The following is a 24,869-nucleotide window of genomic DNA, read 5'->3' as shown; positions in this document are numbered from 1 at the left end:
CATCACTGGAAGAACACAGACCTGATATTGTTCCCATACCACAGAGCTCAGAGAGGAATATTTTTTTCTGTGTTGCAAAATAAGATGATTAGTCAAATAGGAGTACGGTGTTTGCTCAACACTATGACTTAAGCTCCCAGCTGAGTGCTTTTTTTTTTTTCAAATAACAATATTTTGTTGGGAAAAGGTTGCAATGTTCACCTGAAGATTTTGGGAGTGATTTTCTATTATGGGTGAGTATGTATTGATGATTGTCTTATTCTACTGTACAAAATGAAATACAGAACAGAGTAATAAGGATCTTACCAATAACAACTTTGCTGCAGTCTAATGAAAAGGCAAGATGCATTAATTCAGGATGTAAGCATCCACTGAGTGGATTCATTTCACTGCCAGATTTTCCTGCCATGCAGAGGCAGTGTTGAATGGGTTAACAAAACACCATTTACATGCTTTCTGCTTTTTCTATCAAGCCAATGGGTAGAAAAAGAGACAGAATTAAACCACTCAGGTGGTCCACAGAGCTTTCCCTTGTTGGCCAAAGAAGAATGACCATGAGCCAACTGGAAGTTCAACAACTTTTTATGTGCAATTACAAATCTCGTCATCCTTCCCTCACCACTGTTCTTCAAACACGCACCCCAACGAGAGTTAAAGTAAGAGAATGTCATGGCTCACCACAGGTGTAGATGACATTAAGATGCTTTCGGATGCCTGGGTAACAAGGATCTCCAAATTCATAGGTGCTGGCGTATATGCTGCAGCTTCTTTTCCCATGACAGCGCTTGATCATGAGTTGGAGAGCAGTAGCCGACTGACACTCTGAAAGGGAAAAAGGATACTTATTTGTGAATATTTCTCCATTCAATTCAGAAATTGCTTTAAAAAATTTACCAGATGCAGACTGTGAGAGCGCATACATACAAGCCTTGCATAAGTATTAAAAATCTTTGTGTTTACATAGGAAGGTATATCTGACTCTTAAACACCTCTAATAAATTGTAAATTGATGAAGGGCATTTACCAGAAAGAACAGTGGAGAATCAGAAACCCCCTTACATCCAGGGAAAGAAGGCTGCAAATAAAAGATGGCTTGTTTTCAAAGGGAAAAGGCTATCCATAAAAAAAAAAAAAATCCTTCTCACATAGCATTTATTCTATAAAGGTCTGAAAGGACTCTGTCAGTATGTTCATTTTAACAGATGGAGAAAGAGAGTCATAGAAAAGTAAAAAGACTAACAACAGCAGATCAGTGCGGAGCATGGAAAAAGACTCAGATCTTCAGCATCTCACTCCAATGTATTTATCCAGAAACACCACAAGCTTCCCCATAACCTAAGAGACTGTCACAGGAACAGAAAATATGTTAATGCTACGGTTATAATATCCATATGGATTTCCTGTGGGCTTATTTAGCTGTCTAATAATGCAATTGATCACAGTAACATGCAAAGTTATTAGCAAATTCCCACCTCACAGGCATAAGGGAGATGGACATTGCAATCTTGTTCGGGGAAGGGTAAAACTCTGCTTTGATTTGGGTTTGTTGATTTTTTCCAAGTTTTGCTTGTGTGGGTTGACCCTGGCTTGATGCCAGGTACCCATCAAAGCTGCTCTGTCACTCCCCCTCCTTAGCTGGACAAGGGAGAGAAAAATGTAACGAAAGACTCCTGGTTCAAGATGGGGACAGGGAGAGATCACTCACCAGTTACTGTCATGGGCAAAACAGACTTGACTCTGGGAAATTAATTTAATTTATTACCAAACAAATCAGAGTAAGGTAATGAGAAATAAAAACCAAATCTTAAAACACCTTCCCCGCCACGCCTCCCTTCTTCCCAGGCTCAACTTCACTCCCAATTTCTCTACCTCCTCCCCACCAGCAGTGCACGAGGACGGGGAATGGGGGTTGGGGTCAGTCCATCACACACTGTCTCTGCCACTCCTTCCTCCACAGGAGGACTCCTCACACTCTTCCCCTGCCCCAGTTCTCCATGAACTTCTCCATCGTGAGCCCTTCCCACGGGCTGCAGTTCTTCACAAACTGCTCCAGCGTGGGTCCCACATGGGGTGCAGCCCTTCAGGAACAGACTGCTCCAGTGTGGGTCCCCCACAGGGTCACAAGCCCTGCCAGCAAACCTGCTCCAGCGTGGGCTCCTCTCTCCATGGGGCCACAGGTCCTGCCAGGAGCCTGCTCCAGCACAGGCTTCCCATGGGGTCACAGCCTCCTCCAGGCACATCCACATGCTCTGGCATGGGGCCCCTCAGGGGCTGCAGGGGAATCTCTGCTCCAGCACCTGGAGCACCTCCTCTCCCTCATTCTTCATTGACATTGCTGTATGCAGAGTTGTTCCTCTCACATATTCTCACTCCTCTCTCCTCCAGTTACTGTTCCACTGCAGGGTCTTTTTCCCCCCTTCTTAAATATGTTATCACAGAGGCGCTTTGACCATCGCTGGCTCATCCTTGGCCAGTGGTGGGTCCATCTTGGAACCATCTGGCATTGGCTTTATAGTACGTAGGGGAAGCTTCTGGCAGCTTCTCACAGAAGCCACCCCTGCAGCCTTCCCCACTACCAAAACCTTGCCATGCAAACCCAATACAGCTTGTTTTATTTTGAAGTGAAGAAATAGGGAGAGTTTGGGTAGGCTTTTTTAGCCTTTGTTGTCTCAAGTCACCATCTATCTCTGGACCCCTTCTGCAGACAGAGGTGATGAGTGTCTCTGTCTGCTCTTAGAACATGTTGTATTTCTAGGACTAATGAGGGTTACTCTGAGGTCAAATAATTATAGTGTTACCATCCCCCATCTAAGTAGAAATATTCTGTTAAGTGTGTTTATTCCATGCAAGTAGAAATGTTTGTTGTATCAGTAAATATTTTCCCACACATTATTTTCTATCAGATGGTTGGTGCCTTATTTCTCACCTAAGGTGAAAATGATTTGTACAGACAAGCTCTTGAACTTTTAGGTGCTAGACTGATAGTTTGCTTTCACTGTCTAGCCAGGGCCAAGCACAAAGGGAAGCTGACAAGAAGACATTTCTTCAACATTAAGTTGTGGCTAAAAACAACAGGAAAGCTACAGAGAAAGGAATACAAACCCCTTTTGGCCGCTAATCAGGAGACAGGGAAAGGGAAAATGAACCCCAAAAGGTACTGAATGCTAGAACCAGCACAACAATAAAAACCATGAGAGACACGGGAAAGCCACAGAAAACTAAGCCCAGAGGGCAACATGTCTTTTTTCCTCAAATCAAAGGCAGCATTTTATTTCACACACTGCAAATGACAAAAGAACAGGGCCCCATGTGAGCATTTTCATACTGAACCACCCAAACTTCCTTAGGGGATTTTCGATCCAACGAGTGTCAGAGGTTCCAGTGGAAACATCTGGCAAGCAGCAATCCTGCTTTATTGTCTTTTTGTCAAATGTCCAGTTAGAGAAACTCATCAAATCTAAGCATTGCCCAGGATTTTATGGAGGGCGCCTATTCTTTTTATTTGTTATTTTTCTCACACAAAACAGACAGCATCCCACGGCTGCACAGTGGCCTCACCCCTGGCACAGAAGCACACTACCTATGCGGGAGGGTGGGGAATTACCCATTACTTGTCCTGTGAGAAGATGACAAGTCTTTTGCATACGTTGTCACCAGATATGGTCAGCCTTTGGGATCCTCCTTTTGTAGGAATGAGCAGTTACAAACTACAGACTCTGCCCTCCACCTGAGGCCAACTGTGGTAGAACAACCCAATCCATGATATTAAACTCTCTTAGCCTCCTAAACAGAGTGGTGATACCCAGTCCCCGTCATATAACCAACCTCAAACCATCTTCTGTACTGCCTAGGAGAGTGTTAGCTGGGCCAAGGGAATGAACCATGCCACAGTTTAACAGTACAGAAGATCTATTTCTGTTATCTGTGCCCAGGCCCTGGTACTGCTAGTTTACCAACACACATGTAGCCCCAGATACCCAGCTCCTTCGGGCACAGACCAGGCCTCCACATTCACAAATATTCATAAGTATCCATAGTGAAATTCTCAACTCTCCAATTTCCAGGCTGCTCCAGCTCAATCTGCACTAGCCAAAATGAGCAGAAAAGCAGAAGAGATTCAATATGCTTCAATTACAGATGGGCATGAAATCCCCTAGCATAGAATGTAAGGCACCAGATTTTAAAAACCTCTTTTACATGGACTTTTTGCAAACCTTAATATTGAAAATATATCCAGGAGAAGTCACCTATTGGGACTGCAGCACATAGCCCATACAATAATTTAGTAGGAAGCAATATCTGAAGCCTATTCAGTCCAACCTCCGGCTCAAAGCACAGCCAGCTTTGATGTTACATCAGGTTGTTCGGGAATTTGCCCAGGCAAGTTTTGAAAATCTCCACATATAAATATTCCCCAAACTCCTTGGGCACCTGTTCCAGGGCTAAACCACTCTCCAGGTGAAATTTTTTTTCCTTCTGTCTAATTCCACTGCTGCAACTTGTGTTCGTTGCTTTTGGTGTTTGTTTCGTTTGTTTCTATGCATCTCCAAGAAGAGTCTTCTGTAGAGCCACCTATTAGGGAGTAGAAAACAGCAATAAGATCCCACCCTGAGCTTTCTCTTCTTGACACTGGACAAACCTGGGTCCCTCAGCATTTCCTCATATGCTGTGTGCTCCAGGCCCCTGACCAGTTTGGTGGCCCTTCACCGGACTTGCTCCAGTTTTTCAATATATCTCTTTACCTGGGGAGCCCCAAACTGGACACTCCAGTACTCCAGTTAAGTGGAGTACTGGAATGCCAAATAAAGCGGATAAACCCTCCCCTTGATGCGCTTATGATATTCTTACTGGTAAAGTCCAGTATCTACTTAGCCTCCATGGCCACAAGATCACACCGCTGACTGACATTCAACTTCTTGTCCCCTGAGACCCATTGGTCCTTTTTCTGCAGAGCTGCTTTCTAGCCAGGTGGCCCCTAGCCTGTGCTGTTGCAGAGGGTTATTCAGGTGCAGAGCTTTGTGCTTGCTTTTGTTGAACTTCACAAGGATTCATAAGGTTTCACCAGCTCACTGAGGTTTCTCGAGGTCCCTACCCCCTGCTGTCACAACAGTCCTATCCAGTTTGGTACCACCTACAAACTCCGTCCCATTATCCAGGTCATTACTGAAGATGTTAGGCAATATTGATCTCTGACTGCTTTTAAGTGGCTGCCAGTTTGACTTCAACATAGCATTGTGGAGGTTTCTTGTAGTACTCAATTTCCTTGGCTCTTGTAGCAAACAGCCACAATTTAGGCAAGCCTTTACTGTTGCCACTGACCTCCAAACCCTAATGAGCACCAAATTCTGGTGAATGCAGGAGTGGCAGAAAGTCCGCTGAGGTACCCATGTTACAAGATCCAGCTAACCTCTACCGACAACACCAGGCTCCCACATGGTAAATCCAATTACTCTTCTCATTTTCCCCATGGTAAGGACTGAGCTATTCTCTTAGAATCAGTCATATTCTTCCAGCCGTGAAAAAAAGACATGGACTCTATGGACAACATTTGACAAAGTATTCACTTCAAAGACCTCCCTTTAGTCACAACAGGGAATTTTCCCTGTTTTTTCCTCCACACAATTTCTAAGCACAAACACCTAAACACCTTGTGCATTCCCATAAATGCCAGGGCAAGCAGCCAGCAGTACTTTGAGGGAGGACTACACTGATACTGAAATTAGCTTGGTCTCCCCTCTGTTTTTTTTTTTTTATCTGTCAATGTGTTCATCCTCCACATAACACATTGAAGTGAAAAATGTAAGAGCAGCAATCAAAACCTCTAAATGGGACCATCTCTCTTATACACTTCAAAGGATTTGTGCTAAGGAGGTCATTTAGCTGGATGCCAAAATCTCATATTCAGCATCTTTATTCCCTCACTAACTGGCACTGAAGATGTCAATAATACATCAGAGAGATGGCTGAGTGATAGATGAGGCTACATCACAGTCATCACCACGTCATTCAGAGCTTGATAAGTGACAACACGGTATTTTCCTTTATCCCCATGTCTCAGGAGTATAAAACTACGCAACATCACTCCTGTTGGCTGTTATGAAGTGTGTGTAGGTAATTTAACTTCCAAAAGTAAAAAAGTCCTTAGGGAGCTGGGTTGAAGTTAGATCTCCAAGTACATTAGTACCTCTTCAGGAGGTGATTCCAGCTCAGAAATCTTCACCTCCAGGTGCCCAGAGCCCAGAGAAGCAAGAAAGAGAGCCTCTCTTTACCCATAAACCATGCAGTTAGCCTCTGCAAAAGACACAGGGAAACCAAGTCCAGCGATGCAGTAAAGCAGAATTGGTCTATGGTCCCCTTCAGCTGTCCAAATTCATGTTTTCCAAGTCTTCAGAAGTGGGAGACAAGATGTGGCACTCTTATTGCACTACATGGCATGCTCATTCAGGCCAACATCTCCTTTCTTTTGCTGCATGTTTGCTTGCTAAATGCAAGCTGCAGATGTCATATGAGTTACCATTCTGACATCAGTGACAAACAAGTGATCCCATGTGTCAGAGATATGGGAAGGACACTCACAAATGCCAACACTGTATCACAAAGTCTGAGGTAAGTACTGCTAAGCAGAGCCAGGCCCCTGCCAAGAACCTTTTAAAGCCCACAAAGCTCAAATCCCACAGCAGAGCAATAAAAATCGCTTTAAGACCTCACAGATGATAGAGAGCCCACTTACACAGGTTGGGCCAGAGTTACCCTTGGCTTTCATTACTCTTGGATTGCTTCAGTACACTGCCAAAGAGCAAATACAAATCCTGGTTATGGTGAAACTTCCACATGTGAAAGTGTTTAAAGCTATCAGCTGTACTTTTTGGAATACGGTATTTTAAACTAAAGTTTGGGTTTAGGGGGGAGTTGGATCAGCTCGCTTTATCCTCTTTACTCGTGGCCCCACTTTCAGAAGCTGCACGTCCCTCCAGCCTTGCTCCTGGTACAAGGTGAATTCCCTTTCTCAGGATCACCCCACAAATGCAGACTGCTGGCTAGCTTCATTTCACAACTCTTAGTCTAAGCTCCCAGTAGGAAATTCATCTTATCAGTTACATTTAGTATGATAATACTCCCTGATCTACTATCTTTATCAGCCCAACCTCTGACAGGGTAAAACCCCGAATCAGATGGCAACGAAGCCACACTGGAGGATTTTACCAGCTGCAGCTTGCAGACATCATTGGCTTTAAAACTGGAATCAGTCTCAGTGATGTAATGTCCATATCATCAAGCTCACCACAATGAATGGGTTTTAGTCAGTTTAAGGCTGCTTCCCAGCATGACTCTTTCTTTATTACCTCTTCCTGGTAAAAAAAGAGAAATTGGAGCCAATACCTATTAATCACATCCTTTACTTTGGTTACTCACTGTTACTTGTTTTTCTCCAATAAGGGTGACACATCCAAATCTGAAATCCAAGCCATACATTGCTGCTTTTCATTGCAAAACCTATCTGGGTTCAAAAGAATGCTTCCAAACAGCTTAATTTTTGCATTATGGTAACTCAGATGCTCTGGTGGAGATCGGAGCCTCTTCCAAGGCAGCAGTCATCACAGATGGATCCACAAACAGATTCAGACACCTGGTTTTGAGATGGGTGACTAATCCCACAGGGAAGCTGGGCATATGCCAGATGCTCAAGAACATCTGTGCATCTGTTAACCTCATGATCAGACTCACCTGCCGCATCCATGTTGAGCTTGCAAAGGCAGGTTCTCACACCGAGGCAGGCTGTCCAGAGCAAGACAGCAGGGCATGGAGCACACCCCAATATCAACACGTGTGCACTTTAAAAAGAAGAAAAACAGAGCCCAAGAAGAAAACTCCACCCACTCATCAGAGGACTCTCTCTCTGAGTCCATGAATTTAGCAAAAAAAATCGGAGCACTCATTCTATTTTTTCAACCAACAAAGTATAAGACCTTGAAATATCAAAAGGACCAAATGATTGGCTGTAATTAAAGGCTTCAGAAAAAGAATCACTGCCTAAAATAGTATTTCCAGCAGTACACATGAGGTAAGTGATTAGGAACTGGAACAGGGCTAGTGGTGCCTGATCAAGAGACGAATTGTGTGGTACACTTTGGCTAAGTGTAAAGGCATCAGGAACAGACCTACATCTCAAACTAAAACAGCAGAATCTTAGCTTTCCTTGCTATCTTTCAAGAAGCAGGTGAAAGGAACAACCTAAGATAAATATTCCCTTGAGGGAAGTCATTTACAAACAGCTGACAGCTCTAGGAGGAAACTCTTCCCAAGCAGAGGACAGGATTTTTGCCCGAGACATGCAGCATGATTTCTTGCTCAAGAATAAAACAGGGAAAGTTACTTGCTGAGAGCTATGAAGCAGAGAGGACAGAATGAAAGATGGAAGATGCAGGAGTCAATTAACTAAGAGGAGAGAAATTTAGTTCCTGCAAAGAAAGCCGACAGATGCCTGAATCAGCGCTGTGGTTATCTACTCATCTGCCAAAAGAGAGAGCAAACTTTGATGGAATGGCAAAAATGACATAAGCAGGAAGACAGTAACTCCAACCTTGCAGGTGAGGCAGCTGCCTAAATTCCTTCATGTTTTACCTAGGAAAGTGCCTCGTTCTGCAAGAGAATCTCTTCATAAACAGGAGGGAATTTCTCCTTCTGCTTTTGGATAGTTTCTCATTTATTTTAAATATGGTCCGTTAGCTGTGGTTGATACAAAGTTCAGCTCCTTCATAAAGCGATGGCGGCTGGAGGTGCCTAAGCCTCTGCTTCAGCCACAAATTAGCCAAAATTAGCTATCCTAGACGCCTGTGAAGGATGTCTTCATAAAGTATTGATGAGCCAGTCTGCACCACACGCAGTATATCAGATCCCAGGCATTTTCAGCTTAGCCCATGCCCATTAAGTTTGATGTTCTCTTTAAAAGCCAGTTCAGAAGACTGTTAATAAAAATTGGCTCTGTCCACTTTCTCCACAGAAAGCAGCCTGGGAAGGTAATATCTTTATTAGTGTAGCGCTGTCACATAGTTCCAGATGGGGGCAACAGAAATACACTGGATTTCTCTTCCTTGCCATGGCACACAAGCCTCTATAGAGGACACAAGAAGTGAGTTGGGTTTAGAACCACAGGGAGTGTGGAAGACAAGAGGAAGAAAACAAACTACAGATACGCAGCCCTTAAGACCAGCCAGTGTGAAGACCAACCAATAAAAACAAAAGGCTACCCTTAAACAAGAAAAGATGCAGAAGCAGATGTGTAAAGAGGAAAGCTCAGGAGCAGAGGCACGAAACAATTAAAAGGCTGCTAGTTTAAACATCAGAACGGACGGGCTTTAGAAAACCTGCACAGTCAATCTGTTCCAAGCACAAGAAAACTGTCTTCAAGTAGGGAAATAAAATAAATTAATTTATTAGAAGAGATTGTTCAAAGCACTTCTGAGCCGTAAGCACAGGTTCAGGAGAATTTTTGCTTCATAAGCCGCTGGGCTGAGGAAAACGGTTTGCAGTCAGGACTGGTGGGGAAGTATCACTGGGGCTTTGGCCCATGCGTTAGCTTTGGTTTCCCAGGTCCCTGCTCCCCAGCTGTGGTACGAGCACTACCTGATGCTGTGCAGAACAGAGTCAGAGGGATGCTCCAACATCTCACGGTCAACGTTGAGGCCAAGAAGAGTCTACCTCCCCCACAACAGCATCAGTCCCAGCATGCTGTTTCTTTTTCTGTGAGCTTTTCTGTTTGAGGGACTTTCTATTTGGATTTTGCTTTGGCAGTGCCGAGTACTTTGGTATCATGTTGAGCTGGGTTTCTGATAGAAATTGCCATCATCATTATTACAAATAGCAGCAGGGAACTTTGCATTGGTGCAGCTGGATACAGCATGGTTTGCACGGTGTCACTGAAAACAGCTGGCTAAAAAGGAAATCTACATCCAAACATTAAAAAGATCTGCAGAGAAGGCCAGCTTTACGTTAAAAAGTACATTTTAATGAAAGAGAGAGAAAAATTACTCACCACACACTTCATAAAACTTTGGAAACTTCAGCAGTAGGCCAGAAAAGGAAAAATGATCTTAAAAGAGAAACTAGTCATATCTAGACACTGCCACTGGAGGATCGATCACAGGTTTAATTACAAATGCTATCATTACATTTAGAGACGCTTGGCTTATTAACATGAGCTCAAATCATCTAATCACCTTTGTATCTGGAAGCAGACTTCATATAAAACATAGGAGGCTCCAGCTTTGCAGGGACTGACTCAGAGTGTGTAAAGTCAAGCAAATTAATAATATTTTGCAGGTTTGGGGGCTCAAGTGAGAATCTGAGGCAGCTTCAAACTTGGCTTCAAGAAGTCTCAGAACAAAGCAGTTTCAGTCTGGCAATGACAGTAAAATTTTGTTATTTGATTTGCAGCAGAGGAGCGTTGATTGTAGGCTGGAAGGCATTCAAGATAAAAAGCAAAGCTAACAACTTTTGCTTCGCTCAGTAAAAGATAAGGACAGTGCATCTTTTGCTCTGTGAAGTCCCAAGGAGTGCCTAGACCTAGGCTGAAACAAGGTCTGAACTTTTGAAGCTGTGGGACTGGTCCACGTTTTTTAAGAGGCTACCCAACTGACACAAACTACAAGTCACTTCTTGTCCTTGCTTCCCAAAATAAAGAATGGCGTGCTTGCAAACTCGCAGGTTTCACATTACCTTTGTTTCCCAGGCTCAGCATTCACCATCGTGGTAATTTTGTAATATGCTTGAGTGGCATCTGAATTATTTTAAGAGGAGCTTTATCAGTTCTGAACAAGTTACACTGGTTTTCATTCAGAGTAACTCCATAGAAATAAGTTGAGATGCTATAGATTTAAATCTCTTAAATTCTGCCCTTTTATTATTAGGAGTGTATTCTGGATTTGCTTTTAATGAATAATTGGGCAATATGCATCTTTTATAAGATCAGCTACTAAAGAAGTTGATACTACTGATACAAATACCCACTTTACTTCCTCAAATATCATACCAATATCATCACAGGGCCTGCTAGTGTTATTTAAATTACTACTTTCAGAATTTTCATTTACAACCACTGCATGGGGTCATACTCCACTGTAAACAACTTTTTTAAAACCAAGTTGAACCTTGGCTTTGAGAAAGTCCTTGCTCAGAAGTAAAATTGAATGTGTTTTTTCATTTTTTTAAAAAATAGCAATTGTGTGCATATAAAAACAACTTCATATAAATCATTTTTATGACTCTATGGAATCAAACAATAGTTTAAGTTTTCTAGAAACAGCTGTAAAGTGATTTTAATTACCTCCTGGTGTTTTGAGACAAAAAGTAAAACATGCAAACTATCTAAAATTGAAAAACAACTTTCTGAAAGCAGGCTTTGTCCCACTTTAACTTAGCATTCTAAATGGGAATTGCATTTCAATTTAAATTTAATAAGGTATTATATGTGAATTAAACAGCAACTGATATTTATTTAGCCTTCAAACTTGGATCCTTGTGGGTTTTACTACATACAAACAGATTGGCCTCTAGAAACATGTTCTTAATCATGAGCTACACACATAATAAAGTAGTTTCTGCACTGAACATAAATCAAACATACAGAGACTCGCACCTACAGGCAGGCGGGCTCTGGAAGCCTGGTGCACACATTAGAGAGGAAAGACCCGGTCTGACTCTCTCCCACGTCTGCTGCTCATCCCACAAACCCAGCCTTGCAGCTGTTTCAAAGGCCATCATCTCCCATATGGAGAAATCAGGATGTAGCATTTCAGCCACAAGCACTCGGATGTGCTGAAGGACGGCCGTGCTGCATGGCATTATCTGATCAGCACAGATTTCAGTGGATACCCCATCTCCCCCTGCTGCCCCGGTCCCCCGCTGCGTCTTCGATCAGTGCCAGAGGTTACTACCCCTCATAGCTCCAGCTCCACAGTTTGGAGGAATTTTATTTTTAAGTATTTCACTTAAGACCAAGATTAGAGCACAGCCACAAACTTGTACTGATGGAAACGCAGGATGGAAAATGGTCACGGATGGTGAAGCAGAAGAGAGCCAGAAATGCACAGCTGGAAGGGCAGCAGTCTCTTAAAACCAGCTCTTGTGTTGGCAGGAACAGAAACATATACCATGGAACAAATGGATTTTTTTACTGCATGTATTTCATACTTATTCACATGCTAAATCTGATCACAGATAAACAAACTAGAAGGGTCCATTATTTCTATGATGTAATAAATATTTATGTGAGGGACTGTGAAGGCTCTGGTTCAAGTCATATATGCATCTGCATTAAAAGGAGAAAATCAAAACAAACTGGGTTGGATCACCTTCTGTCACTGCATTAAAATGAAAAATACTGGGGAATGAACACCTAAAGCACAGGCTCCTTTGCTGAACTCCTTCCTCTGCTCTTTCGTTATCAGATCTAATGAGTTCCAATCAGCGCCACTGACCATCTGATTTTCCTCAGGGCTTTGTAAACATATCCATTTTCCCTCTGCAGAGGCACAGGAGAGCACTAGTATGTTAAGTCACAAGGACTTTTCACTTCTCAGCAGTCTGCTGAGCTTAACCCACACACCACAACCCAAAGCTGAGCTTTGGAGACAGGGTTCCCATGATCTTGTGCTGACTCCAAAACCAAACCGAGATTCCTACTATCCAAATGAGGAATGAAAATGCAGGGACCTTGAGAAGGAGGCCTGGATCCTGATGTTAGAGGTCAGCTGAACATGTCCATGTCATTCCCTGTGGTTCAGGAGGGTAGCTACTGCAAAAATGTACCTGCGAACATGGCAGGCGCACTGAATATGATCAAGGATATCACTCCACTAAATGATAAAAAGAGTAACTCTCTTACATTGAAGCTCTTCCTCCTCAGTCTCCTAATTAGACCACTGCATTTCCCTGAGATACGAGTAGGGAAAGGCCATTTTCTAAACTGGCTTTTCTTGGTGTAAGCAAGTCACTCAGAGCTACAGGTAGAGGCAACTGTAAACAGCATGATAGAGGGGCAAAGGGCTTACTGGGCTGAGGGATATTAACGGTTTGTTGCTTGCAAATAACCCTTTCCCCAGAGACCTCCCTATGCTCTGTGTATTGTCTCTGCACATCCTGGCAGCAAAGTGGAGGCTTTATTAAGAGAGTTACAAATAAGGTCAAATTCCTTTAGGAGCTTTTCAGAGTTCCCAAGGCATTCAAGGAGGTGTCCAGCTGTTTGCAGGGGTTTCTCATTACGGTCAGAGACACAAGTTTCAGCATGTTTCCAGTTAAAAGAGGATCCTGGCAGATTTTCTCTTTAACATGACAGGGATAGGATGGAGTTCTTCACAATAACTTTCCCTTCACAGATGCTAAGCACATTCGTATAGACATTAGACAGAGTGAAAGCATGCGTCTGGCATGGCGTGGTGTGTGCAGTCTGACTTGGGGATCTTACATCGCCTAAAAGCAGCACAGTGATGGCTGGGTTATGCAGGTGATAAAGGGCTGCAATGTTACGATACCTCAGATCCCTCCACCTGAGCACCTAACGTACTTCATGTCTCTGCAGAATCCAAGAAACTCATCATTAGTGGATTTATTTCCTCAACACTCCTACAGGAGTACAAGGTCTTGTTTTTCAAGACAGAAACAACACAAATTAAATTATTTACCTCATGGCAGAATCAGAAATATGTAGTGCTCTATTAGACCACCCCTTCTCCCCATCTTAGACCTCAGTTCTTTAAAAGCCTCACCTGTAGAAGCTGTAGATTTCTAAATTCAACCCAATGTGCATTTTGTTCACAGAAAAAATGGAATAAATTTATACATTTTTCTGAACTGTTTTTCATTAGGAGAGGAAGAAAAGATACCCTTCCCCATCTCTGGGGCAAGTATGAGTTCTTCACTCATCAAGTAACTCATGCTGCCTGGATAAAAGTAATCACTGCAAACTTGTTCAGGGCCTACTTACTGGGAAAAGGTCCTTTGCCAAGGCTCAGACTTGACACAAATCATCAGTCCCATGAAATTCAAACAGAATGTATCTTCCATGTGCAGAACATAGCTGGGTTCTGCCTTACAGGAACTGGATGCTGCTGCAAAGTCTGAGTCATATGGTCATATTTGTAAGATAAGCTCGTTGTGAATGTCCGGGATCAAAGGCTGTCATGGAGCAGCCCTTCCCATATCTCAGGGCTGTGGAAACATGCAGGGAAACGTTCTTTAGCTAGGAAAAGCTTTGATTTATAAGCTGTGATGTTTTCACCTGCTCCTGAAGGAACAGAGTTGCCTGCTGGGCTAGGCAGGCCTGTGGCAGGAACACAGTTTCTGGAGCAGGTGGGGGGACTCTGCGTGTCGCTCCCACCATTGCTAGTGGCATCTGGGAGCACAACCCCCTCACTTCAGTGCTGTAAATGTAGGCAGGACTATTATTTCTTGCAGCGTGCCATGGGAAAGCACGGTGTGAACATGATTTTCACTGATTTCGGTTGCAGATGGACCCTACACCAGTTTCTCCTGTAGGGCCAAGAAAGGAGTGATAACCACAGCAACAGCTCATCTTGTCTTTCCTGCATCACTACAGCCCTGTCCCGTTGGGTCAGCTCACACAAACGGATGAAGGAAAGGTCACGATAAGCAGAGGCTGCCTGTAGCATTGGCAGCATCATGCCAAGGGGATCAGCAAGCTGGTGCTGAACACACTAGCAGACCTGGACAAACACTCTCAAATACAGCTGGGATTAGAGGGATGGAGCACAGTGAGTTGAAAGACCACCTGCTCACTCACATTTTTTTAATTAAGCTCACACCCACACCCCCCTCCACTCAGGATTTCAGCATGCAGGGGAACATCAGCATCAACAGCTATAATGTCTGCCTTTCACCCTACACACACAGTGCCCAAATGCCTGGGAAAACCTGGGGAAGGCATCGCTCCACAGTGAGTGCCTCACCTCCCATCCCCAGCCTGGCAGGGTATGCAGCCAGCCACTGTCCCAGAGGCACTTCCCACCCTGCCTTTGCTGTCACGCAGACAAGACATACCTATCCCTGCAGCACCCCAGCAGCACCAGGCTGGCTTAACAGATACTTGAGACCCCAGCAACTCCAAACATGCAGATATCTGCCTCTGTCCAACAACTCAGTCATTTTTAGCATCAGTTCACAGCTTAAAACCTTGCAGTGGGTTTCAGCATAAAGCTACCTCAGCATTCCCACCACTAGCTTGGCATTATGTTGTCTTGTACTGAGCCTGCTTTCGTAACTAGTTTCATTTAAGAGCTGACACTGGAGGAAGGACCTGCCCTGTCACAGCAGCAGACTGTGTGCTATACTCTAGGATCCGATACCTTATTTCCTTGGGCAAACTTCCCAATTTGTAGAGATCACAAGGCCAGTTTGAAAACAACAAGGCATACAAGCACTATAGATGGTATGGCACATACAGCCCTGCTGTCACAGACCACCACTTGTTGTCTTAGCTACAGCTTTGCTCTCCCAACTCCACTGCCTCCCACCCTGTTTTCCAGTGCCACATACCCTGCTCTCAGCCAGTACAAGTTTTGGGACTTTGCATCTGGGCAAAGAAGAGTAAAACTTTACCCTTTGTGGCTTCACATAGAGTTTTGCTTCACGCTGACATTCAAAAGCAGGTCCCGGTGCTAGTACCTTGTCACTGCTACGTGCCTGTTGCTGCTCTCTCAGCAAGGACAAAGGAGCAGTGTGCTCAGGTGTACGCGAGAAACCCATCAAGTTTCGCTGACTCAGCAAGTTATCACTCAGCAGCTAAACCACCACAGCAACCAGCACACACACCCTTAGCCCATCCCAAACACCACATGAAAGAGGTATAGGTTAACCTGTTACACATATCTGTTTTAGCTTCTGCATCCTGGCAACCGGGGGACAACAGGAGCACATCCAGGGACATAGGTCACCTCAGGAGATGGGAAGTGACTTGTTGAAGGACGGTGACTCTCCTCCCATGCATCTGAACCCTAGGACCATGTAGGAGACCCTGAACTACTCAGCTGTGCTGCAAGTGCTCAGATTTTCACAGCTACACAACTAAGGTGCTCACCACGCTGCACAAATAACCTGACTGGCCTGATTCCACCTGTGGTTTCCTACTGATACCCATCATCTGTGTATCATATTTCCAAGCAGTCACTTCACATGCTTCCATTTGAATAGCATTTAACTCCTTAGGGGCACTGGATCAGCAGGGGTGAAGCCAAAGATCCACAGATAGAGCTGAACAGATACCAGCACAGGCAATAGCAGCAGCTTAAGCTTCCCTGTATAGTTCCCTCTGAAGCCTTTCTTCCTCTGGAGTCAGTTCCTTTGGGAAACCAGTTAATTCCCTCGCACCTCTGCAGAGAAGGATGATGAGGAATGCTCACCACAGGACTTTGCACTGCGGAGAGTTGCTCTCTCTGCCACAGCTTACAATATTCAAAGTCATTTCCATTGGCTCAAGAACAAAGAGTTCTAGTGAATGTTTTTAAATGTATTGTTCTTTAACACATGAATGTAAGAGACTATGAAAGCCTGAGAATAAAGAAGATACTTGCAGGTACTGTAAGTCAACCATAACATGATACAACTTAACAATTTGCTCTTTGAATTTTCATCCCTTGCTTTAACTTCAGTAAAAGTTTAAATGCAGTGTCAAGGCTTGACTTGGCCACAGACTTGGCCACATGACATCCACCAATGACATGCTCCTCCGTATTCTAGATAGAGGTTCAGTGTATGAGCCACCAGAAGGACAGAAATTTGAACAAGAAATTCAGGGAGTACCTTCAGGCATATAATCTGATGAATCTGCTAAAAGTCCACAGCTTGGTAACTTGGTTCGGGCACCTAGCTGACCCTCAGTTTGGTGCTCATGACAAAGCTCACCACTGGTTAACAAGTAATCACACATCAGGAGCATCACTATAGCAGGTTGCATGTCCCAGTCTCACTTTTCCTAATCAGGATCTGTGCCAGCTCTATCGTGATGAGAGTAAATGAAATTACCCTGCTCAGATCAGTGTGCTCTGTCAAGCCGTTCCCCTGCTTACCAATCATGGGCATCCCTAGGTTTTGGTATGGGCACTCCAGGCTGCCTCCTTGTGTCCTTCCAAAGATAGCAGAGTAAATGGCTATCACCATGCTCTTCTTACAGCTTAGCCTCAGCTTGTCATCTTCACAGGCTACTTTACTCTTGTATTCATCTGGAAGGAAACAAACACTTAATTACTCAGCTGATCCAGAGGTGGGCACTCAGCATGAAGGAACCCTCTCACCTCCCCATGGTGTGAGCTTGTCAGAGGCAGCAGTAATTCTGGGCGTATGCCCAGATGTGCACATCAGCTGCCAGCACAATCCCAGCCTTACAACTGCATTTGCTAGAGTAGCACTGATCATTTGCATTATGCATTCTCTCTCTGGCATTATCAGCGCATTTAATGAACACATTTTAACATAGCATGTGTCAGTTCCCATAAATAGCCAATAATTTCATTTTGCAGAGAAATAAGTGAGGCATGGCAATTGAGTGATTTCCACACAGTGATATTAGAAGCCTGTGGCAGGGGAAGGTAAAAGCCCATCTTTAAGCATCTTTCTGATCCACAGATAAGGCCTTTATGTGCCAAGCATTTATTCTACATCACAACAGCTCAATTGCAAGCATAATTATGCTCAATAGCTTTTTTTCACAGCAGCTCTCCCTTGGAAGGTTCAATAGGAGCTATACTAAATTTGTTAACGATGGAAGTTGCTCCTGCCTGTTGCAAATACAGCTAAACAAAGCTGCTCCCCAAATTCTTCTTGAAATGGTCAGTCCAAGAACACAAAATACAGTCTTGCTTTTGCAAGGCTGGCACACACGGAACAGTCACTCAGATTACATCTGTCAAGGAGACTGGGCAATTATTTCATAAGAAATCACATGTCATTCCCTTCTCTTTACTATTATTATTTGTATTATGGGAACCTCTAGAGGTCCCAACCTAGAACAGGCCCTCCCCATGTATGTCTGCCAACACACCACAGAAGACAAACACTACTTTAAAGAGTTGAGTCTTCACATCTAGACATCTACAAGTGTGAAAGAAAGAGACTAAAAGAACTGAAGTGGCATGTCTACAGTCACCCAGCCAACCCAGGGCACTGCCAGGAATAAAACCTCAACCTCCCAGCCTCTGTAAAGTGACCTTCCACTTGATTATGTTACTTACTGTTAGAAATGTAGCCACAACAGCATCCAAATTACTTAATGGGAAGGGTCCCTGACCCATGGTAACCTCCCAAGCATGATCAGTCATTTCATCTGAAATGCTCCTAGTTGTACCAGGTCAAAATTGTGCCGTAGAGCACACTAACAACCAAACAGAGTAGAAAATCATCAGCCAGTGCCTGGGGCTGCCCCTGGCTCTGTATCGTTCACTAGAATAGACATGACTTTTGTCTCTCCCTGTTGCTGGTTCTCTATGCCTAATATCACACACACACACACACACACATATATGAGAACTTATGCAAAGTCCATATGCATCAAACTACTTAGTATCTGAGAACACTAGCTAATAATTACTTTATAGTTTAGTACTTAAGTCTTTACACCATGGCAGCTAGCACTTAATGTGACATTTTTTACTGTATTGTAAGTGTAGGTTCAAGAATAATTTTTCCACCTAAGTTGCATCATAGAAGAATTTAGGTTGAAAGACTCCTCAGGAGGTGGTCTGGTTTCACCTGTGTTCATAGAAGGGCTAATTTCTATATTAGATTAGATTTTTTCAGAAGAAACTGCATGGAGAAAACACATAATATACCAAAACAGGCATATGCTGACTTAAAAGAAACAGATGAGAAAAAAAATGACTCCTCATGCTCAGCTTGGAAATTCATACTCGAAGCCAAAAAATAGCCCCCTCAAAATAGTCTGTTACCTGGTGATCAGAGCATCCACCTGGAATGTGAAAAGCCTGGTCCAAACCCTCACAGTGCGGGTGAGAATCTTAACCCTAGACACTCTTCCAGTATGTAATCTTCCTTCTCATCTACAGCCTTTTTACAAAAATCTCTCAAGGATCCTAGTCTTTATCCCACTGCAGGGGAACTCTCAAACCTCTAAAATATTTACTGAATGGGAAAATACTTTCTCATCCATTCCTGTAGATAACGACAGAATTAAGACCTAACTCATTCCATACTCATTGGAGTATCTCTGTGAAGAACACACATCCTTTGGCGATACCTATAGGGATAAACCCACAACCAGCTGAGCGTGTGAAACAGTGACAGGAATCAGGAATAGAAGCTCTTTCCAACACCAGAGTACGTAGGGAGAGAGGAACCTCATATCGCTGTGAAGAATCGATCATTTTATCTACGTCGGTATTTCATCCACAGTCACCCTGAGGGCACCTGAATAATGCACTGAACACACTAAGGGTTATCATCTTCACCTAAAATTGACTCCCACAGAATTTTGGTTTCTTGTGTGAGGGAAATGGGCTCAAAGCTTTAACCTTGCTATACAGTGTAAAACTTCATGGAGTATAATAGGATTTTACAGACTTAACAGACTTTTTTTTTTATTTAGGAAAAAAAACATTAATTCAGGCTAGAAGCACAAAGGCACAAAACTCTGCAATAGGACAAGCTATACATAGTTAATGCTAAACCAATATCATGGAAAGGGAGGCTACTCGTGACTGGCTGAAGTGGCTGAAATATGAAATAGTTGATTGATTAACTTCAGAAAAAGATCAATTTTGAAATCTCTAATGAGTGAGTGCCACTGTGAAGGTCTTATTTCTTATAAGGTACTAATTCAATTTCCTCTTCTGATTTGGTTATTATTAGCCACATCTCCCAATTAACAAGTATAACTGATTGCTTAACCACATGCTCTGTGGACCCATTTAAGGTCCTTAGAATATTTATTAAATTCTGTTGACCATTCAAAGTCAGGGCTTGTCATTTGGAAATTTGACTGGGTTTTAAACACAGTGAGTATTGTATTTAGCCCAGAAGACACTGGGATGCGCAGACATTCACATCTCTGCTGTAAGTCAGTCCAGCAGTTGTGAGAGAGTCAACAACAAGCCTCTGACATTTGCAGTTCTTACCCTTTAGCCACTCTGGGAAGTCATATTCAGGGCTTATGGGGGAAGCTGCCTGATGATAGCTTGAGATATTAGACCGGGGAGGTGAATCTGAGTGCGTACCCCTTGGGAACCAGTGCAGTTCATTGGTGACGTGCTCCTGGCATGCTGCAGTGTGGAGTAAGAGGGCTGTGCCACCTGAAAGCAGCAGTGAAGTATTTTAAGGATATAAAGCTACTAGAGAGTGTCCAGAGGAGGGCCACAAAGTTGGTGAAGGGTTTAGAGGGGAAACCATATAAGGAGCAGCTGAAGTCTCTTGGTTTGTTCAGCCTGGAGAAGAGGAGGCCAAGGGCAGCCCTCATGGTGCTCTACAGCTTCCTCCCAAGGGGAGGAGGAGGGGCAGGCGCTGATCTCTTCTCTCTGGTGACCAACACCAGGACCTGAGGAAATGGCAGGGAGATGTGCCAGGGGAGGGTTAGGTTGGATATTAGGAAAACGTTCTTCCCCCAGAGGGTGGTGGAGCCCTGGAACAGGCTCCCCAGGGAGGCATCACGGCACCAGCCTGGCGATATTCAAGAAGCACTTGGACAAGGTCCTCAGAGACACGGTGTGAATTTGGGGTTGTCCTGAGCAGGGACAGGAGTTGGACTTGATGATCCTTGTAGGTCTCTTCCAGCTCAGGGAATTCTATGATTCTACGATTCTATGAAACAGATGGTCGCTAAATTCTGCCTTAGGAAACAGCTGTTGGAGCTGCCAGTTCCCAAGGCTCTGGCTGAGTCCAATCTGGTTGGGGCTGCAGTCCTCTGGGCTGGCACAGATAGAAGACATTGTTTTCTTAAAAGGAAGAAAAAAAGAAGAAAGACAGGATACAATACACAGTAGTATTTCAGACTCCCAAAAGGTCCCCTTAGTCTTGATCACTGGAGAACAGATACTCTCAGTGTTTCTGGGCAACCTGATAGAAATCTGGATAAAAAGACAGATAGAAAGTGATGTTACAGAGTACACAAGTCCCTGAAAGTATTTTCTGCTTCACAGCACTGCCACCTCCATCTTAGCCAGGATGATCCAAAGTCAGCTGTCTTTCATCCAGACACTGATGGCTCCCAAGCACTGGATGAAGGTAAGGACTGGAACTGATATAAAAAAAATACAGAGCTAAGCATCATCCATATATTTACTGGTACATCAACCCACAATAGCCTTACATAAGTATTGAAAAGAACCGAGGCAGCATAAGTGACATAAGAGAGCTGGGACTGGGAATGAATCTGCATTTTTCTCTCTCACTCCCCCAAGAAGGACTGGCCTCCTGCAGATCAGTCACAATCTGGTCCTAAGCCTGCTATAACTGTTACAGTCTGGATATAATTCAGTCCAAATGCAAACATTTGTATTAGTGGGTTTCATGTTTCACCCTGAAAAATTAAACATGCTTAAATGGCCTAGGAAAGGTGGCAGTGATATTCAGCAAATGGCTTACTCAACTCTAATCCCCATTGCAGTCATTTGTAGGGCAACAGAGATTTACCATGATTAAGATATTTGCTAAGGATAATATCCTTTTTATTACTGCCTGTTTTCAGAGACACTGGCTTAGATATAAGTCAGTAGAGAGAAACCAAGAAAGGACCAGCTGCAGGCTTTTCTAGACACATTTTTAAAGGTCATTATATGACATGATTATAACATAGCTAGAACAATTAAAGGAAAACAATACGAACGTTTCTAATGGATAAATTGGCTCTCTCAAAGAGTAAAGTGAACAAGACAACCCTTTTTATTGGGTTTATGTGGCAAGGTTTTGGTATCTGGGGGGCTACAGGGGTGGCTGCTGTGAGAAGCTGCCAGAAGCTTCCACTATGTCAGATAGAGCCAGGGCCAGCTGCCTCAAAGACGGACTCGCCACTGGCCAAGGCTGAGCCCATCAGCGACGTGGCAGTGCCTCTGGGATAACATATTTAGGAAGGGGGAAAAAAACGGTGCAACTGCAGCCGCAGAGAGCAGTGAGGTTAAGTGAGAGGAACTACTCTGCAGACACCAAGGTCAATGAGGAGTTGCTCCAGAGATTCCCCTGCAGCCCGTGGTGAAGGCCATGGCGAGGCAGGCTGTCCCTCTGCAGCCCATGGAGGTTAATGGTGCAGCAGATATCCACCTGCAGCCTGTGGAGGACCCCATGCCAGAGCAGGTGGATGTGCCCAAAGGATCCTGTGACCTCGTGGGAGGCCCGTGCTGGAGCAGGCTCCTGGCAGGACCTGAGGCCCCATGGAGAGAGGAGCCCACGCTGGAGCAGGTTTGCTGGCAGCACTTGTGACCCTGTGGGGGACCCACGCTAGAGCAGTTTGTGAAGAACTGGAGCCCATGGGAAGGACTCAGGATGGAGAAGTTCATGGAGAACTGGGGCAGGGGAAGAGTGTGAGGAGCCCTCCCCCTGAGGAGGAAGGAGCGGCAGAGACAACGTGTGATGAACTGACCCCAATCCCCATTCCCCATCCTCCCGCACCACTGCGGGGAAGAGGTAGAAACTGGGAGTGAAACTGAGCTCGAGAATAAGGGAAGGGTGGGAGGAAGGTGTTTTAAGATTTAGTTTTTATTTTCTCAATATCCTGCTCTGTTTTGATCGGTAATAAATTGATTTCCCCAAGTTGAGTCTGTTTTGCCCATGACTGTAATTGATGAGTGATCTCTCCCTGTCCTCATCTCAACCCACAAGCTTTTCATTACATTTTCTCTCCCCTGTCCAGCTGGGGAGGGGGAGTGATAGAGCTGCTTTGGTGAGCACCTGGCATCCAGCCGGGGTCAAACCACCACACCCTTTGCAATTATAGGATGTGTACAAGAATATTAAAATATTGACCTGTAGTAAATACATTTCCCCATTGTCTTAAGAATATTTGCACCCATGGTCCATGACAGTTTTCTGAATGACCATGATTGGCAAGCTCAAAACTAAATGTCAGTTGGCTCAATCTCTGCAAGACCTTAGAGATAAAATCTGAAAAGATTTTGTGTCTAACAAATGATGGAATGCACTAATGCCAGAGATGTACCTTGCCTAAAATTATATTTTTCAACAAAACCTGTGGAAAAACATATGAAATTTTGTTAATTAAAAAATGCATACTTCACATAATCAGTGCACAATAGTTGACCCTATTTCCCAGACCAAAGAGCTGGAAATTCATGTAAAGAGAGACCTGTTCTCCTCACAAAATACTAAAGGAATTAAATCTTAGAATTGGGGATATGAGCAAAGAAAGATTTTGTCGGAAGCAGAAATTATTTTGCCCATTTCCTTATGAGGTCAGGATTGTTTCCCATAGAAGACTCTTTTATTTAGTTTATAACTGTTAAATTAATGAGTCTTCACCCAAGATGCCATTTCAGAACCAAGCTGCACTCCATGTTAGCCAATAACTCTCTTCAGCCCAAATTTGCCTTGCTCACCTTCACCCCAGCTTTGTTGGCTGTTCCACGGCGCACCACCCAAAACAAAGAACATTGCTTGCCTTGAAATTAATTCCTCTTCATTATAACCAGCCATACCACCAACACCTGTTTTCCTTTAACTGATAAATGAATGTGTTCAACTATTGGGTGGTGGTTAGTATTGGTCTGTGAAAAAGGGCATAGGGACAATTCATTTTCTCACCCATCCACTCCAGAAGAACTACATTAATGGCAGATACATCTCCAATATTCTGTGTCACTCTTCCTACCTACCTCTCTTACTGCACCTGTCAGATACGGATTGGTTGCAATGTTGAACAGCTGAGATGCACAGGGGGCCAAATGGCTCAAGTGGAATATGCAACCTTTTAGTCACAAGTTAAAATTCAACAAACTTTCATGGATACTGGAAGTCAGCACCAAATAATAAAGATGATCATCTGGCATATGGGGAGATTTTGCTCATTTCAGCACATGTCTAGGCAGAATCCTTATGTTAGAAAAGTTATCACATAGTTTTTATTGGTGTCAGCGTAAGCATGAAGAGGTAAGCCAAAATAAGGGTTAACCATGGAAATATGAACTCTTTACTACTATAGATGTAGTCACTCCAGACCATAATTCACAGAGCCACACAGGAGAGATGGCACCTCTGGAGACTGACTAGGCCAACCCCCATATTCATACCAGAGTCAACTAGAGCACCAGGTTGTTGAGGGCTGTGTGCATTCAAGCTTTTAACACCTCCATGGATCGAGACTCCACAACTTACTTGGGCAACCTGTTCCAGTGATCTTGTTAATCATTTGAGAGTATAGTGAGTACCTGTTAGTATCTCTCCCAGGGGAATTAGGAAAATGAGTGTCCAAGACAGGAAACCTATTAAACACTAGGACAAACACAAGCATCCTTGAACAAGAGTGCCTGTGCATCAGGACTGCCCATGAACAGCTCATCTTGGAGACACCCATCCAGTACCCTTCCTTGTACCCTCTGACCCTGATTTTTATATATTTTTATTTTCCTCCATAATCAGCTAATTCCCAGGACCTTCTGTAGGATATAGAGAACGTGGATGAATGTGAATGAGGATATATAGTGCATGTGGATCTAAGTCCATCCTCCCTAAACCAAAGTAGATAAGTACAATTCAAAGCACACAGAGCAAAGGTGTCTTGGGCAGCTTTCACTGACTCCTACACTCTTCTGTGAAGACGGTAATTGGACTAAAAGGATATTTTCTAGTCACTGCTCCCCTTCAAAACTTTTCCCCACACTCCTATTCCTGTGTGTGTATATTTA

General features: G+C 43.8%; 1 protein-coding gene across 3 annotated transcripts in view; it reads right to left on the bottom strand.

Annotated features, from left to right (window-relative positions):
- The window catches only part of EVA1A (eva-1 homolog A, regulator of programmed cell death), a 222,537-nt gene that overhangs the window by 106,869 nt on the left and 90,799 nt on the right, over positions 1-24,869 (bottom strand). For all 3 annotated transcript variants that reach the window (XM_064448163.1, XM_064448160.1, XM_064448162.1), the window contains exons 4-5: positions 17,079-17,231; positions 679-822 (exon numbers count right to left, since the gene is read on the bottom strand). In XM_064448163.1, coding sequence (XP_064304233.1) covers positions 679-822; positions 17,079-17,231 — 297 coding nt within the window. The remainder of the gene's footprint in view (positions 1-678; positions 823-17,078; positions 17,232-24,869) is intronic.

This window comes from Phalacrocorax carbo, chromosome 3 (genome assembly GCF_963921805.1).
Source record: "Phalacrocorax carbo chromosome 3, bPhaCar2.1, whole genome shotgun sequence".
Taxonomy (NCBI): domain Eukaryota; kingdom Metazoa; phylum Chordata; class Aves; order Suliformes; family Phalacrocoracidae; genus Phalacrocorax; species Phalacrocorax carbo.
This window is presented reverse-complemented; position numbering and strand designations above follow the sequence as displayed.